Source organism: Malania oleifera, chromosome 2 (assembly GCF_029873635.1).
Source record: "Malania oleifera isolate guangnan ecotype guangnan chromosome 2, ASM2987363v1, whole genome shotgun sequence".
Lineage (NCBI taxonomy): Eukaryota > Viridiplantae > Streptophyta > Magnoliopsida > Santalales > Ximeniaceae > Malania > Malania oleifera.
This window is the reverse complement of record NC_080418.1, coordinates 8,038,428-8,051,972: the sequence shown is the minus strand read 5'-3', so window position 1 is coordinate 8,051,972 and position 13,545 is coordinate 8,038,428. Positions and strand designations below refer to the sequence as shown.

The 13,545-nt window shown below is 33.5% G+C and overlaps 1 protein-coding gene across 1 annotated transcript; it reads left to right on the top strand.

The window, feature by feature from the left end:
- The first annotated feature begins 2,991 nt into the window (after window positions 1–2,991).
- On the top strand, window positions 2,992–5,305 carry LOC131147720 (protein OCTOPUS). The gene has a single exon (XM_058097255.1). The coding sequence runs from the start codon at window positions 3,374–3,376 to the stop codon at window positions 5,075–5,077; it is 1,704 nt and encodes a 567-aa protein (XP_057953238.1). The 5' UTR covers window positions 2,992–3,373; the 3' UTR covers window positions 5,078–5,305.
- The last annotated feature ends 8,240 nt before the right edge of the window (window positions 5,306–13,545 follow it).

The following is a 13,545-nucleotide window of genomic DNA, read 5'->3' as shown; positions in this document are numbered from 1 at the left end:
ACTGTGTATATTAAAATACTAAAAATTCTCAAAAAGTTATACATACTATTATACTAAAGATATTATAATAAAGAGAAACTAATGAAATAGTAACATAACATAATAAAGATAAACTAAAAATAAACTAAAGTAAAATAACACCATAATAACAAACTAATAATACTAATAATAGTACTAAAACGCCATAATAAAGATAAACTAATAATGAACTAAAATGACATGGTAAAAAAAAACTAATAATTACAAACTAAGATATACATACCATCATAAGAATAATATAAACATAAAGCTAAACTTAATGAACTATACATAAAGATACACATAATAATATATAAACATAATAATACCTATAAATACCACAATATATATAAGATGGACATAGGAACGATATAAACATGATAGCGAACAATATACCAAAACATCATCACAATAATGAAAATACTACAATAAAGGACAACTATATTTATTATTTAACACTAAATATGAATAATAAAAACCCTGCATGTGTACCTAAACAAACGATAATGCCTTTTAGAAAATAAGTACTATGATAATAAGAATATTAAACACATAATGGGCACAAAGAAACGAAAATCCTAGAAACGAGTATCAAACATTATGAACAACATACACCTCATAACATGAACATTAATATTTTAATGACTACAACCACGGCCCTAATATTAGGTATGCAACTTGAATATTATATACTCAAATAAATACAACATTTAGATTACCAAAACTCATATTATAACTTTAAAACTCCTATATCAATATGATTAATGCGACAAGATTTTAAACTTTAAAAAAATGAATTTCCACAATAAAGATTCTACAACCATGTCTAATGTTTAAGAATAAATGAATGAATAAATAAACATTAATAAGTATCATAAAATTAACTTATTTAATATATATAATAAAATCATGACCATAAGATTCAATCTTTGAACATTGAAATAAGCCTCTAACAAGAATCCTACAAAACAGAGAACAAACAAATTAATATTTACCTTAATAAATAAAAAAAACAAAATAGAACAAGAGGATGATAGTGGAAAAAAAAAATCTTTATAGTAAAACCAAAATAAACAGGGCTGTGCGTGTGTGTGTGCTGTGGCTGGCATGCAGAGGATCACATACAGAAAACCATACAGAGAGGGGGGTACCGCCGGAGTTGGGTGCCGGTGTAGCAGCGGTGGAGCCGGGGACAGTCTCTGCTGGGAGAAACAGGGAATGGGGGGCGCCGCTGCGTCAGGGTTGGAGCAGAGAAGGGTTCTGCAGCAGGTGATTGCCGGTGGTAGCTGTGGAACCGCGATGGCCTGGGTTGCTGGACTCGGTGGAATGGTGGTTGGAAAGATGGCGGATGATGGCGTTGCAGCAGATTCACAGCGGCGGTTTGGTGTTGTTGGAGCGGAGCTGCGGCTGTGGATGGCGTTGCTGGAGCAGGGGTCGGCTGCTTGCAGACAGCAGCCATGGAGTAGAGGAGCGTTGGTGGTGGCTCGGGTTGGCGTCGGTTGCTGAGGGTTGTTCAGAGAGAGCGATGGGAGGCCGAGGGAGACGGCTATTGTAGCAGGGGAGCAGAGGGAGAAAGAGAAGAGGCAGGGGAGAAAGAGATGGACAAGAAAGGGTTAGGGTGCGCAGGATCTCATGGAAGCTGGGTTTTTTTTTCTCTGTTTTCTTGCGCTGTGCGCTGCGCCCCACCCTTAAGAGTGTTCTTTTTACTTCCTATTTATCAAAAATCAAAACCTAAAGCTCCATCTTTTATTTATTTTTTATTTTTATAGTAATAATGAATATGACAACTAATAATAATTCTTAATAATAATAATCATAATAATAATAATAGTAATGTAATAATGACAAGATTTGAAAATAATAATATAATAATAGTACGATAATAATAGTAATAAAGTAATATTTAAAAATAATAATAATAATAATAATGCAAAATAAAAACCATGATAATAAGGTCATTGATGATAATAATAATAGTAGTATAATAATAAAATAATAATAATAATAAAGTAATAATAATAATATTTAAAAATAAAGATAATATTAATAACAATAATACATAGGAAAACCTAATAGGAAAGTAATAATAATATATAATCAGATGATATTATTATTATTATAATAATAATAAAGTAAGATAATAAAAATAATTATAATAATAGTAAAAATAATAATAAAGATAATGGAAATAATAATAATAATAACAACTTTTGTTATATTGGACCTGAGAAGAAATGGGGTGTCTAAAGACATGTGGAGGGATCGTACAGTGTATGGGCTTGTACCATACCCTGACCTCGGGAACTCTCACTTGTAATAATGCTGAATTATGTTTATATATCTCTTATAATACAATATTGTGAATGTGCTACTATGCAACTGTTTTTAATTGGAATAAACTCATGTAGTCACGTGCTTATGTAATATCTTCCATCTTACTAAGAAGTGTCTTATCTTAATCTTACAACCTTTGTTTCAGGTCTTACAGGACGTCAATCCTAATCTTCTAGAGGGACTTTGGCGCTTAGAGTCTTGTTAATAAACGTAAATTTTTGTATTAGTACTGGGTTGTTAACTTGGTTGAATGTAAGAGGATGTAATATAGTTCAAGTTTTAACTATGAATCTTATATACTGAAGAATACAAATAGAACTCTAGTATATGTCTAATAGTATCCTGTAAGATTGTTTATATTTTTCTTTGTGCATGAATATAGATATGTATGAGATACACCCGTTTGTCCTTATTTACGATGGATTGTTTATATATGTTTATCAGATGCAAGTATAACGCATGCGTAGTAACACTCTGATTTATATAAAGGGTCAAGACATTACACCCTAACTATCTTTAACATCAAATAATTAACCAATTATGTTTACTTAAAATACTATTTTCAAATTCTTATAAAACAAATAACATTTTTTTTTTCTTGCTTTTCAACGTTAAATCCATCATCTCTCAATCAAGAGCTTAGGTAGTAGAAGATGTTGGAAGGTCTGCTTGTGTCCTACCCCTACGCCTACCTAGTGCCCCACCACCCCACGTGTAACCTTTTCATTGTTTCAGTTTCTTAACATCCTCTGAGATTTGTGGCTGTCTGCAACTCCAACCATCTCCAAAGTTTCACAATTTGCTCTTCAATGTAATCTCACTTTGGGGCACGAAGTAGAAGATAAGAAATTAAAGGGTTTATCAAGGGCTTTTGTTTCAGTCTTCAGCCTCTCTCTCTCTCTCTCTGTGCTTCCGCTGCAAGCAAAGCTGGTGGTTGGAGCAGTGCGCACCAACATTCTGATATCTAGGCTCTGCGTCTCTCTGACATGCGCCATTTGATCGTAGCCCTTCACTTGCGGTCATGACTCTCGAAGCCCGACCCAAGTTCCGCCGTGCCTCCTCCACCTGCCACCGTCACCCGGCGGAACCCGTAACCGGCATCTGCGCTTCCTGCTTGCGCGACCGCCTCTCCCGCGTCGATCCCGCTGCTCGCGGTGAAAGCTCCGCCGCCAGCACAGCCATCAAGGGTGGAGTTCCCGGGACTAGTAAACGAAATGACGAGGCGTCCTCCTCTCCGCCCGAACTCCGCCGGAGCAAGTCTCTCTCCGTCGGCGGAAAGTGCGAGGGTTCATCAGAGCCGCGCCGAAGATCTTGCGATGTTAGGGCTCGGCATACGCTGTGGCACCTTTTCAATCTCGATGACGAGACTAGGGATTTAGGGAATTTGGGGTTTTCGGGGGATGCGGGGACGATTGTTGAATCGAAAGCGGAGGATGAGAGGGGAGAGGAAATTAATAAAATTAGGGTTTCTGAGGCTGTTCTTGTGCGGGATGCGGATGTTGAAGATGTTGAAGAGGAGGTAGAACCAAAAACCATGAGAGAACACATAGATCTGGAGTGGCAGAATATGAAGCATTCGGGGAGGGATTTGAAGGACATTGCAGGGAGTTTTTGGGTTGCAGCTTCCGTTTTCAGCAAGAAATTGGGGAAATGGCAGCAAAGGCAGAAGATGAAGAAGCTCCGCCGTGGCTGTGGTGGTGACGGCGGTGGTTCGGTGCCAATGCAGGTGGAGAAACCGAGTCGTGGGCAGTTGAGGGATACACAATCCGAAGTTGGTGATTACGGATTCGGGCGGAGATCTTGTGACACTGATCCCAGGTTCTCAGTTGATGCTGGTTTTGATGAGCCCAGAGCTTCTTGGGATGGGTATTTGATTGGGAGGCCAATTCAACGGCTTCCTCCGGTAGCTACGGTTGTTGAAAATGGGAGTGCTCCTGTTCAAGGGTTAGATAATCGTGTAGAGGAGAGAAAGAGATCAACAGATGGGGATGAGAAAATTCCTGGTCGGTGTTCAGTGCGGAGACAAAGGAGAAGTTTTGATTGGTCGCGATCGAATAGGAAAATACCTGTAGTGGAAGGTGATGAGATGAAATTAGAATCGAATGCAAGGGTGTCTCCTGCAACGGTTGACTTATTCCATGGGACGAAACTGCTAGTAATGAATGATGGTTTAAGAAGTTTAAACTCGAACTCTCCACATCACAGTTGCTCAGAGGGATTTGAATCTGCTTCTGGGGATTCTGCTTCTGTTGTAAACAGTGGCAATGGAAAGGAGTTCAAGAAGCCCCGGAGGTGGCAAAAAGCATGGAATGTTTGGGGATTGATGCATAGGCACAAATTTAGAGATGAGGAAAGGTGTTACCGAGGAAATGAAGCTGGTAACTCAATAGGGGAGTCGTGGGTAAACCTAGGAAGGGGGTACAATAGCGAATCAGAAAGGGGTTGTAATGGAATGCTTGTCCGCAGTAGGAGTTGTGTTGGCTCACAAACTTTCTGCAGCTTGAGCAGTGATGGTGAGAGTCGTGAGATTAGAAGTCACAGTAAGAAGAGGAGAGAGTTTGTGCTGGATCGAAACCAGACTGTTAGGCAATCTGCCTCTGATCTTGATAATGGACTTTTACGGTTCTACCTTACGCCACTGAGGAGCTATAGGAAGAGCAAATCAGGAAAGAGTAGGCTAAAGGATTCGCGTTCGATACTGAGGAGCATATTGCGGTTGTACTGAATTAAAGGTGCACCAAATTTTCATCAATGGAGCATAATGTAAAGGCTTGTTATTCAGTTGAATGCACTTCTTGTTATTTCCCTTTCTGTGCTTACTAAACTTTTTAAATTGTGCCATAAGAGAAATTTTAACTCATTTATTGCTGTTGTTGATGATGAAAACTATATGTAGCTTCCCAAAAGCCAAAAATGAAATAATCTGAGAAGTGATAATGAAAATTTGTTTGCAGATGTTCGCATGCTGACTTGCATAATATCTTCTTCTCACAATTTTGCGTTCTACAGTTTTCATTTTGTGAACCTTGTATGGCCTTACCTTTAGTTCCATATGTCTAAGAAATCATCTAGGCTGTGAATTCTGAAAATGGGAATCGGAATATTCTTGCTGTTGCTTTGCCAATAGTCATCATTGAAATGAATATATTGGAGGATTGTTTTAGGCATGATTCTTCCCCCATTTTGTATATGCCACGGATGAATTAGCCAAGAGGAAAGCGTCAAATTGACCTATTGAGTTAGAATGTAATTTTGAGTGCCAATGTTAATTTGGCTATTCACATCAAGTTGTGTGCCTGCTGGACTTCAAGTTTGTTTCTATATGTAACACACTATGTAACATATCCTCGATACTTTCTTTAGTAACATGGATAGGGTTCAATTTGCATAGATAAAAAATCACTGCTTGTAGTTCTTGAAGGAAGTGTTCTTTGCTGCTACTTCTTGGAAGCTGCTCCTTTACTAGGTTATGCTTCCTGACTAGTGGTTTTCTTCAAAAAGGTTGTGTTTTATCCTTAGAATACAAAATTTGAAAACAGAGTTCAGGAATACTGATAAGTCTCCTGGATGTCTGTTACTTAGGTTGAAATGCTAGAAATTTTTTGAATGGTTATACAACCTTGTTTAATAAAACTACGGATGATGTGTTTTCATTCTCCAATCTCTTGGGATTGGTTGGAGCTACTTGCAGCATGGAAAATGTTTAATGATATGAGAATTCTTGGAGATTTGTATATTAGCATTCTTGCTCATCTATTTGAGTAACAGGTTACAATAAAAATCTGGAAATGTTGCAAGTAATTGGGGATTCCGTTAACATTTTCATGAATTGAAAAGTAAAATCTGTGAAATTTGAATGTGGCAGACATATATATCTCTATAAACTTTGAATTAGCTACTCTCTCTCTCTCTCTCTCTTTTTTTTTTCCTGGTTGAGAGCTTACCATTCTATTCTGCTAGGACATTTACCCTCTCAATCAGATGCAATGTGAACTATTGTATGGTGTTTGACCCTTGTTATATGTTGTGGTTGGGCTGATCAGCCATGGTAACAGACCTGGATGTCAGTCTTTTATTTAAAAACTCCCCAAGATGATAGTATCAGCTCTTCAGTTTCTCAGACCTCCATCACTAGTTTTGGATCATGTTTCTTTTCTTTTTTCGTTTCACATGTGTTTTTTTCTTTTTTCTTTTTTCGTTTCTCCTTTTGTTTCTTCTCGTGGGAGAAAGAGAGGGAGGGGGTTCCATAGATGAAGGCATAATACTACTGCCCTTAAGGCTATGAACCCCTCCTGTCCTATGTGCACGGGTTTGGAGCATGTTTGTTTCGCAAGATTAAGGATCTACATGACTAGACACGATTGACAACAATTAGAACATTTTTAATCTAACATTTTTCTGCATTATTACTCCTCAACTGCGCTTAGCTTTGCAAGTCATCATTTAACTACAACATTTACAAACCATAGATACATGAATAATTCTAATTTTAATCTTTTAAATATCTCTATAACTCCTCATCGTTTCCAGAACTTCTAAAATAAATAAATTTGAGTACACACATGATATCTGCTTACTATTAGTTTATATATACTAGTAGGGGACGCCCTGTGTCCGCTCCGCATTCCCAAATTTAAGAACATTAAGACGGAGTTAGGAGGAAGTTATGGGATTGGTAGTTTTTAAGAAACATTGCTTTTCTAATTTACCTATTCTTGAATTTTTATTTTATAGAGAATGCGGTGAAAGAGAAGATGGTGAACAAAGAAAGTTATTTTAGAGAAAATGAGATGAGAAAAATCTAAGTTCGAAAACTCCCCCCTCTTCTCCTACATAATAGTATATAATATACACAAGTAAGCTCGTAAAAATGTAAGGTAAGGATGATATATATAAGCCCATAATAGTCTGTCTCTTCTTCGGATTTCACATACGCTAAAGCTTTGTGCGCCGAGCTATCCTTTTTTAAGATGTCTCTGGGCTTGGGAGTGGCCGGTTGAGATCTAGCCCATGTGCATGGACTAAGAAACAAAACACCCATTGATGTTCAATTCCAAATTTTGTCCCACAAGACATGGGTATTAAAAGACTTTAGCTTGTGAAACAAATGCTTTAGGACTTCACCCCATCCCCACATACATGGTCCCAACCCTAAGCCAACTGGACTCCTCCTTTGAGGTGTAATGTCCAAAATAGGCTGCTACACTCCCTCCCTATGCTTTTCAGGTGATCCTGTGTTGTACTTCCCATTCTGCTTTTTAGGTTCCTCCTTGGCCATGTACTACTGCCAAATGTTCATTCTTTTTGTTTTTTTAAGCTTTTTAAGTATCTAATAGCAGCCGCCATTGGATTTCATGGCCTCGACATGAAAAGGTGCTAGCTCTACTTTGGAGGCAAATACTTTCACTTCTAAGGACTTTTGGAAATGAAAAAGAGCTTCTTGCCCTTTTGGCCCTTTACATTTTTAGGTTCGGCAACAACTCGCATGCTAATTTACATTATTTTACTTTAGTTTTTGTTGTTTACTAATAATATTTCTTTGTCTATTCTTTTACTGCAAGTAGAGTATGCAAATTAATCGACAATAAATCTTCCAAAAGGGAATTCCCCACAAGCTTGAAGTGCAAGATTAGGATGCAATGTAATTGCATTAGCATAGGAAAGACTGTTTCCTTAAATCAGCAGATTTCCTTTTGAGATTGAAAATTATATTAGCTATAGGAGTAGCTCTGCTGCTAATGAGCTCTCTTGAAGTACTCATGCCTTGCTTTTTTAATAGTTTAGATCTCTCCGCTCTCCTATGCAAGTGTATATTGGCACATTAATGGCATCTTTGGGTTGTGAAAAGGAATGGAATAGAAAAGAAATGAAAATTTTGATTTATTCTTTTCGATTCCATTCTCTTCTTACCTACCAAACATGCTGCAAGACTATCATTCCTCATCATCCCTCCTTGTTGTAATTAAGCTCTTTGAAAACCTAAATTGGGACATTTCAATGTGTATTTGCAAGATAGTTCTAAATCAAATGACACAATATTCAATGAGAAATAAAATTAGTTCATATAACCACTCACATATGAGTGAATTAATTACATGAACTAATATTTGTCTGTCTCTACTAAATAAAACAATACAATCATTTTGGGGGCGTGAGAGAATTGACTTAAACCCAAAAAAAAGACCAAGTTTTTCAATCGATTTGATTCGAATTGGTTTGGTTCTAAACCGTGAGCCTTAAATCTTAAACCTTAAATCTCAAACCCTAAAACCCTAAACCCAGATTGAGGTGGATAATTTTTGGTTTGATTTTCGATTTTATGATTTTGAAAACTAAGAAAAATTGAGCTGAATGAAATAAAATGAAAATCTAAATAGTCAAACTTTATATTTGATGGTCAAGCTTTAAGCTCAAATTATTCAAAATGCTTTAGAAAATTCTAGACTGTCTCCTTTGCTATCTAGTTTTGAGATAAAAGATATTTTTGGGGATTATGGTAGGCACTCAGGTATGAAAAATATTTTATATTTTATATTTTAATTTTTAAAATAACTATAAAAAGTTAAGAAATTTTTAATTTTAAAATATTTATATAAATAAATGAATAAAAATTAAAAGTTTTGACAAGGATAGTTTTATTTTTTATTTTAAAATTTTAAAACAAAAAATATCACATTGTTTCCAATTTTTTAAATTTATAAAGAAAAGTTGGAGAATATCTTTTTATCATTTTCTATTTTCTAACTCTTATCATACGTATGGAAGCATAGAATTTAGATCTTGAACTTTGATTCATATGGATTACGTATCAAATATTTTTCAAATTTTTTAAAAAATCCAAATTCAAGTTCTAAAATTTATTATCACAAATACCACCTTATATAACTTTCAAAAAATAAAAAAATAATTTTCCCTATTTTTTTTCTTGAATTTGGAATAATGTGGATTTAGAAAAAAATTTATACATAATATGCACAAATTAAAATTCCAAGCTCTTATATGTAATGTAAGAGTTAAAAACTAGAAAAATAATGAAACAATGTTTTTCAAATTTTCTATAGGAACTAATCTAGGTAACCAAAAAAGGATTAGACTACTCTTTACTTCTTCGGCTTAGGAAAGAAAAGAAAAAGAAAATAAAGAAGAAATTAGTTTTCTATTATGTTTTTTCTCTATACCAAATAGTCTTAAAAATAAAATAAAAATTTATTATGAATATAAAATAAGAAAATTAAATATTAGTCACGTTTACGGTTAAAATTTTATTTATAGATTATTTATATATATATATATATATTATTTTTCCATTTTATTTCGTCAATAATTAAATAAAAAATTAGTTTTTATATACATTGTTTATATTTTTTAAGTTTCAAATATTGCCGAAATTGATAAAATGCAAATGTATGCAATATGGTCACTCGACTTTTAATTTTGCAATTACGTCACTGAACTTTAGAAAGTGTTAGCATGTCATATTTTTTTTCTAAGACAAACGTTCTTCTATTCAAATAGATTTTGAGATTTGTATTTGAGTTTATAAAAATTAAGATAAGTTATTAATGCATAAAATTATATTGAGTTTCATCCAAATATGCATAAGTCAAAATCTAAAATCTAAAATTTATGCTTCTAAATACTATCTTCAAAATTTCTTAAATTAAAGTTGTGTTTGATAGCATGGATTTCGAGCTTTGGATTTAGATATTAGTAAATTTAGATAAATTTCAATATAAATTTTGTATTATATCTTATATAAATTCCACACAACCTTATTGTTCCAATCTTATTGTTCCAAAAAAGTAAATTTAGCATCGCAATAAAAGTATGAATTGTTTATTTGACTTTTACAACCTTATTGTGTCAAAAATTTTCCTCCCATCCTATGTCTTAAAGCCTAAAATTTACTTTTTAGATTTGCACCTCACGTCATGTTTAGTTTATGAAATAAGAATGAAATAAAATGAAAATCTAAATAGTCAAACTTTATATTTGATGGTCAAGCTTTAAGCTCAAATTATTCCAAATGTTGAGATAAGTGCCACTATATGCACACTTTAGAAAATTATTGATTGCCTCCTTCACTATCTAGTTTTGAGATAAAAGATATTTTTCGGGATTATGGTAGGCACTGAAAGAAACGATTGTAAAAATAAATAGAGAAATGATGTAGAACAGAAAACGCTTTAAGGCACGTTACAATATCATTTTCCCTAAAATCTTATTTGCCCTTACCAGATCGGTGTATATTGAGTCAGCAAATATGTTTCTGGGATACAGTGAAGCCCATAATATAATCTGATATTAGTTTGCGCTATATACATACGAAAAACTGATCACAAACCCCCTTAGAAGAATCTGAAGAAATTGCTGGAATTCTGTTTTTACAGAAAACAGAATCTAGAATTGAAAAAGATATAATTTGTGAAAGCCTTATGAGAGAAAGAGAATGAGAGAATGATTGAATATTTTTATAGGATTCTTGGAGTTAATTCTGTCTTTAAATAGACTGAATTATGCCTATTACCAACAGTTACATTTTTCAAATTTAAACTTGTCAGATTAAAATCTGACCGTTAGATTATTAATACAGTTCAAATCGCATAACTTGATCTTATAAAAAAAGTATAAGATTAATTTTAAGTCATTCGATCATGTTCAACGGTCATGATCTTGCAACAATGCAAATGTGTAAACTGCTAAATGCTTGTGCGCTAACTAAATGCGTCACTAGCGCCCTACAACCCATGCTATGTGCGCGTGCACGTGCTTCTGCAGACGGTGCGAAACATCGTCTTAGGGTGCACTAGAGTACACACTAACACTATCTCTTAACCAATTTTAAGAGAATATTACACCTTACCATTTATTAATGTCTTTTCCTTTTTCACTCTTTTCAATGTGTGACTAACCCACATATTATTAAATGTTATTCATAAATACTTTAAAGAATACAGAAATGGAGGACTTTGAAAACCCATAAAATCAATTATTTTAGAAAATATTTCAACAGACACTCTGTTATGAAAAATAAATTTTATTTTTTATTTTAATTTTAAAATAACTATAATTTGCATAAATTAAAATTCAAAATTTGAATTTCATGCTCTTATATGCAATGTAAGAGTTAGAAAACTAGAAAAATAATAAAACGATGTTTTTCAAATTTTCTATATGAATTTAGAAAATCAAAAAACAAGGAGGCAATTTTTAAAATATTAGAAAAAATTTAAATTAAAAATAAAAATATTTCCACAGCAGAGTCAAAATTGTTTATTGTCGTTCATTTAATTCATACGAAAGTTGTAAAAAAAAATAGTTGTTTTAAAATATTTTTAACAAATTAAAATAAATAAAAAACTATTCCCCGCAATTGAATGGACTGAGCTATTTCCCGAAATAATATGTGCTTGAGTGTGCAAGGTAATAGAGGAAGGCTTACATAACTTGAATAATATTGATAAAATACACAAATCAAGGAAAATGTTCTACTTGCTCGAGACCATAATCGTCTCTTTTATTTTGAGAAATGAAATGGGGTAAGAAAAGAATAGAATGAAAATTTAAATGAGAGGGAATAATGAAACCATGTGAAAATTTTGATCTCTATTCTATTCCATTTCTATGTACTGTGTAAGGGAATATAAGAAGTCTTGCATAAAACTTGAATAGAAATAACTAGAAAAATGCACAAATCACAAAAATGGTACTAGAACTCGATTGTAGTTTCTTTGTAGTTTGAATTTGTTATACGAGTTTTCTGGTTGGGGTTATATTTAATATACATAAAATTATTATCTAAATTCCTAGTTTATAAGTAAAAAGGTGATCTCCATTAACACAACACGAAACCCAGAATAAATTTATGATCAGTTAAGGTGTTTATGAGTGTGTACTATGGATTACTTAATCACCAGCAACGATATAATATGTTTGCCAATATTTATTGTCCTCAAGAATTTTTTTCTATGGTAAGCAAAGTTTCTATAGATGAAATAAGTATAGAGTGATAAGTTTTCCTCCCTCAAAAGACTTACTAGCAACCAAGCACAATATCCCAATATTGACATCTCCTCAAAATGTCCAATATTAGTCAGATAGTCAAGTTTCCTATTGATCACACTAAAAGCATGCTTAATACTAACCTAATGGAAAGTAAAAAAGAAGCTCTTTAATTTTCATGACACAAAGACTGGAGTCACTAAAGTCGTTGCTTTTTTCTCTAATGAAGTCAATATCCAATTTTTAGTAACCTTATTGTCAATAAACTTTTTGACGATCTAAATTGGACATTTCTCTAAATATGCAAGAAAGCTCCAAATCAACGACAAAACGTTGAGTACAAAATAATTACTATCTAGCTCATATAATCACTTCAAATATGAGTAATTTAATTATATTTTATATATTTGTGCATAATTCAATAAGCAAACATAGGACATGTGTCGAGGCCCATTAGTGCTATAAATGGTGTTAGGTCAAGTATGGAAAAAAATTTCATAGCGAGCTTTAAATTAATATCGACACATATTACACTCAATGTATACTATAAAAAAGTGTAATGTATATATATTACTCAAAGAAAAAGAAAAAAAAAATGTGCTATTTAGATTAATCGTTGTTATTGTAATTGTGTTTAAAAATTTTTAGCAGTTTTCAATCAAAAAATAACAAAATCCAAGACTACTAGAGAATAATGACCAAGAGTATTAGAGACCAGCTTAGCTACAACACCTAGAAGTCTAAATTAAGGGGAAAAATTTCTGTTGTTTCCATAAACACAAGATGACAAGCCCAAAGCCCTAGATACCCAAATCCCAATAACAAGAAGATTCAATATGATGCCATCAACAAACCAATTATGAGACCATTTTGAATGAAAAAAAATTGAAACCTCCTTTGTCAAAAGTTAATCCAAGCTCACTTTGTCTAACATGAAAGGAGAGTCAAAGACACACCCTCTGCATTGGCACATGGGGAGAGACTCCCATAAAGATTCTGGTTTACACCCATTTAAGATTTGAAGCTATGCATTGCAAGCACAGCCTCCTCCTTCTCCTACAAATTTTTTTTTTTGGGAAAAAATTTCTATTTTTTGATCAATTGAAAGTTATCGAGCCTGTAGATTTTGTCTTTATGTTACCGAGAACATAAACGTGGGACATTTTAGTTCGTGAAAAGGGAATGGGATCA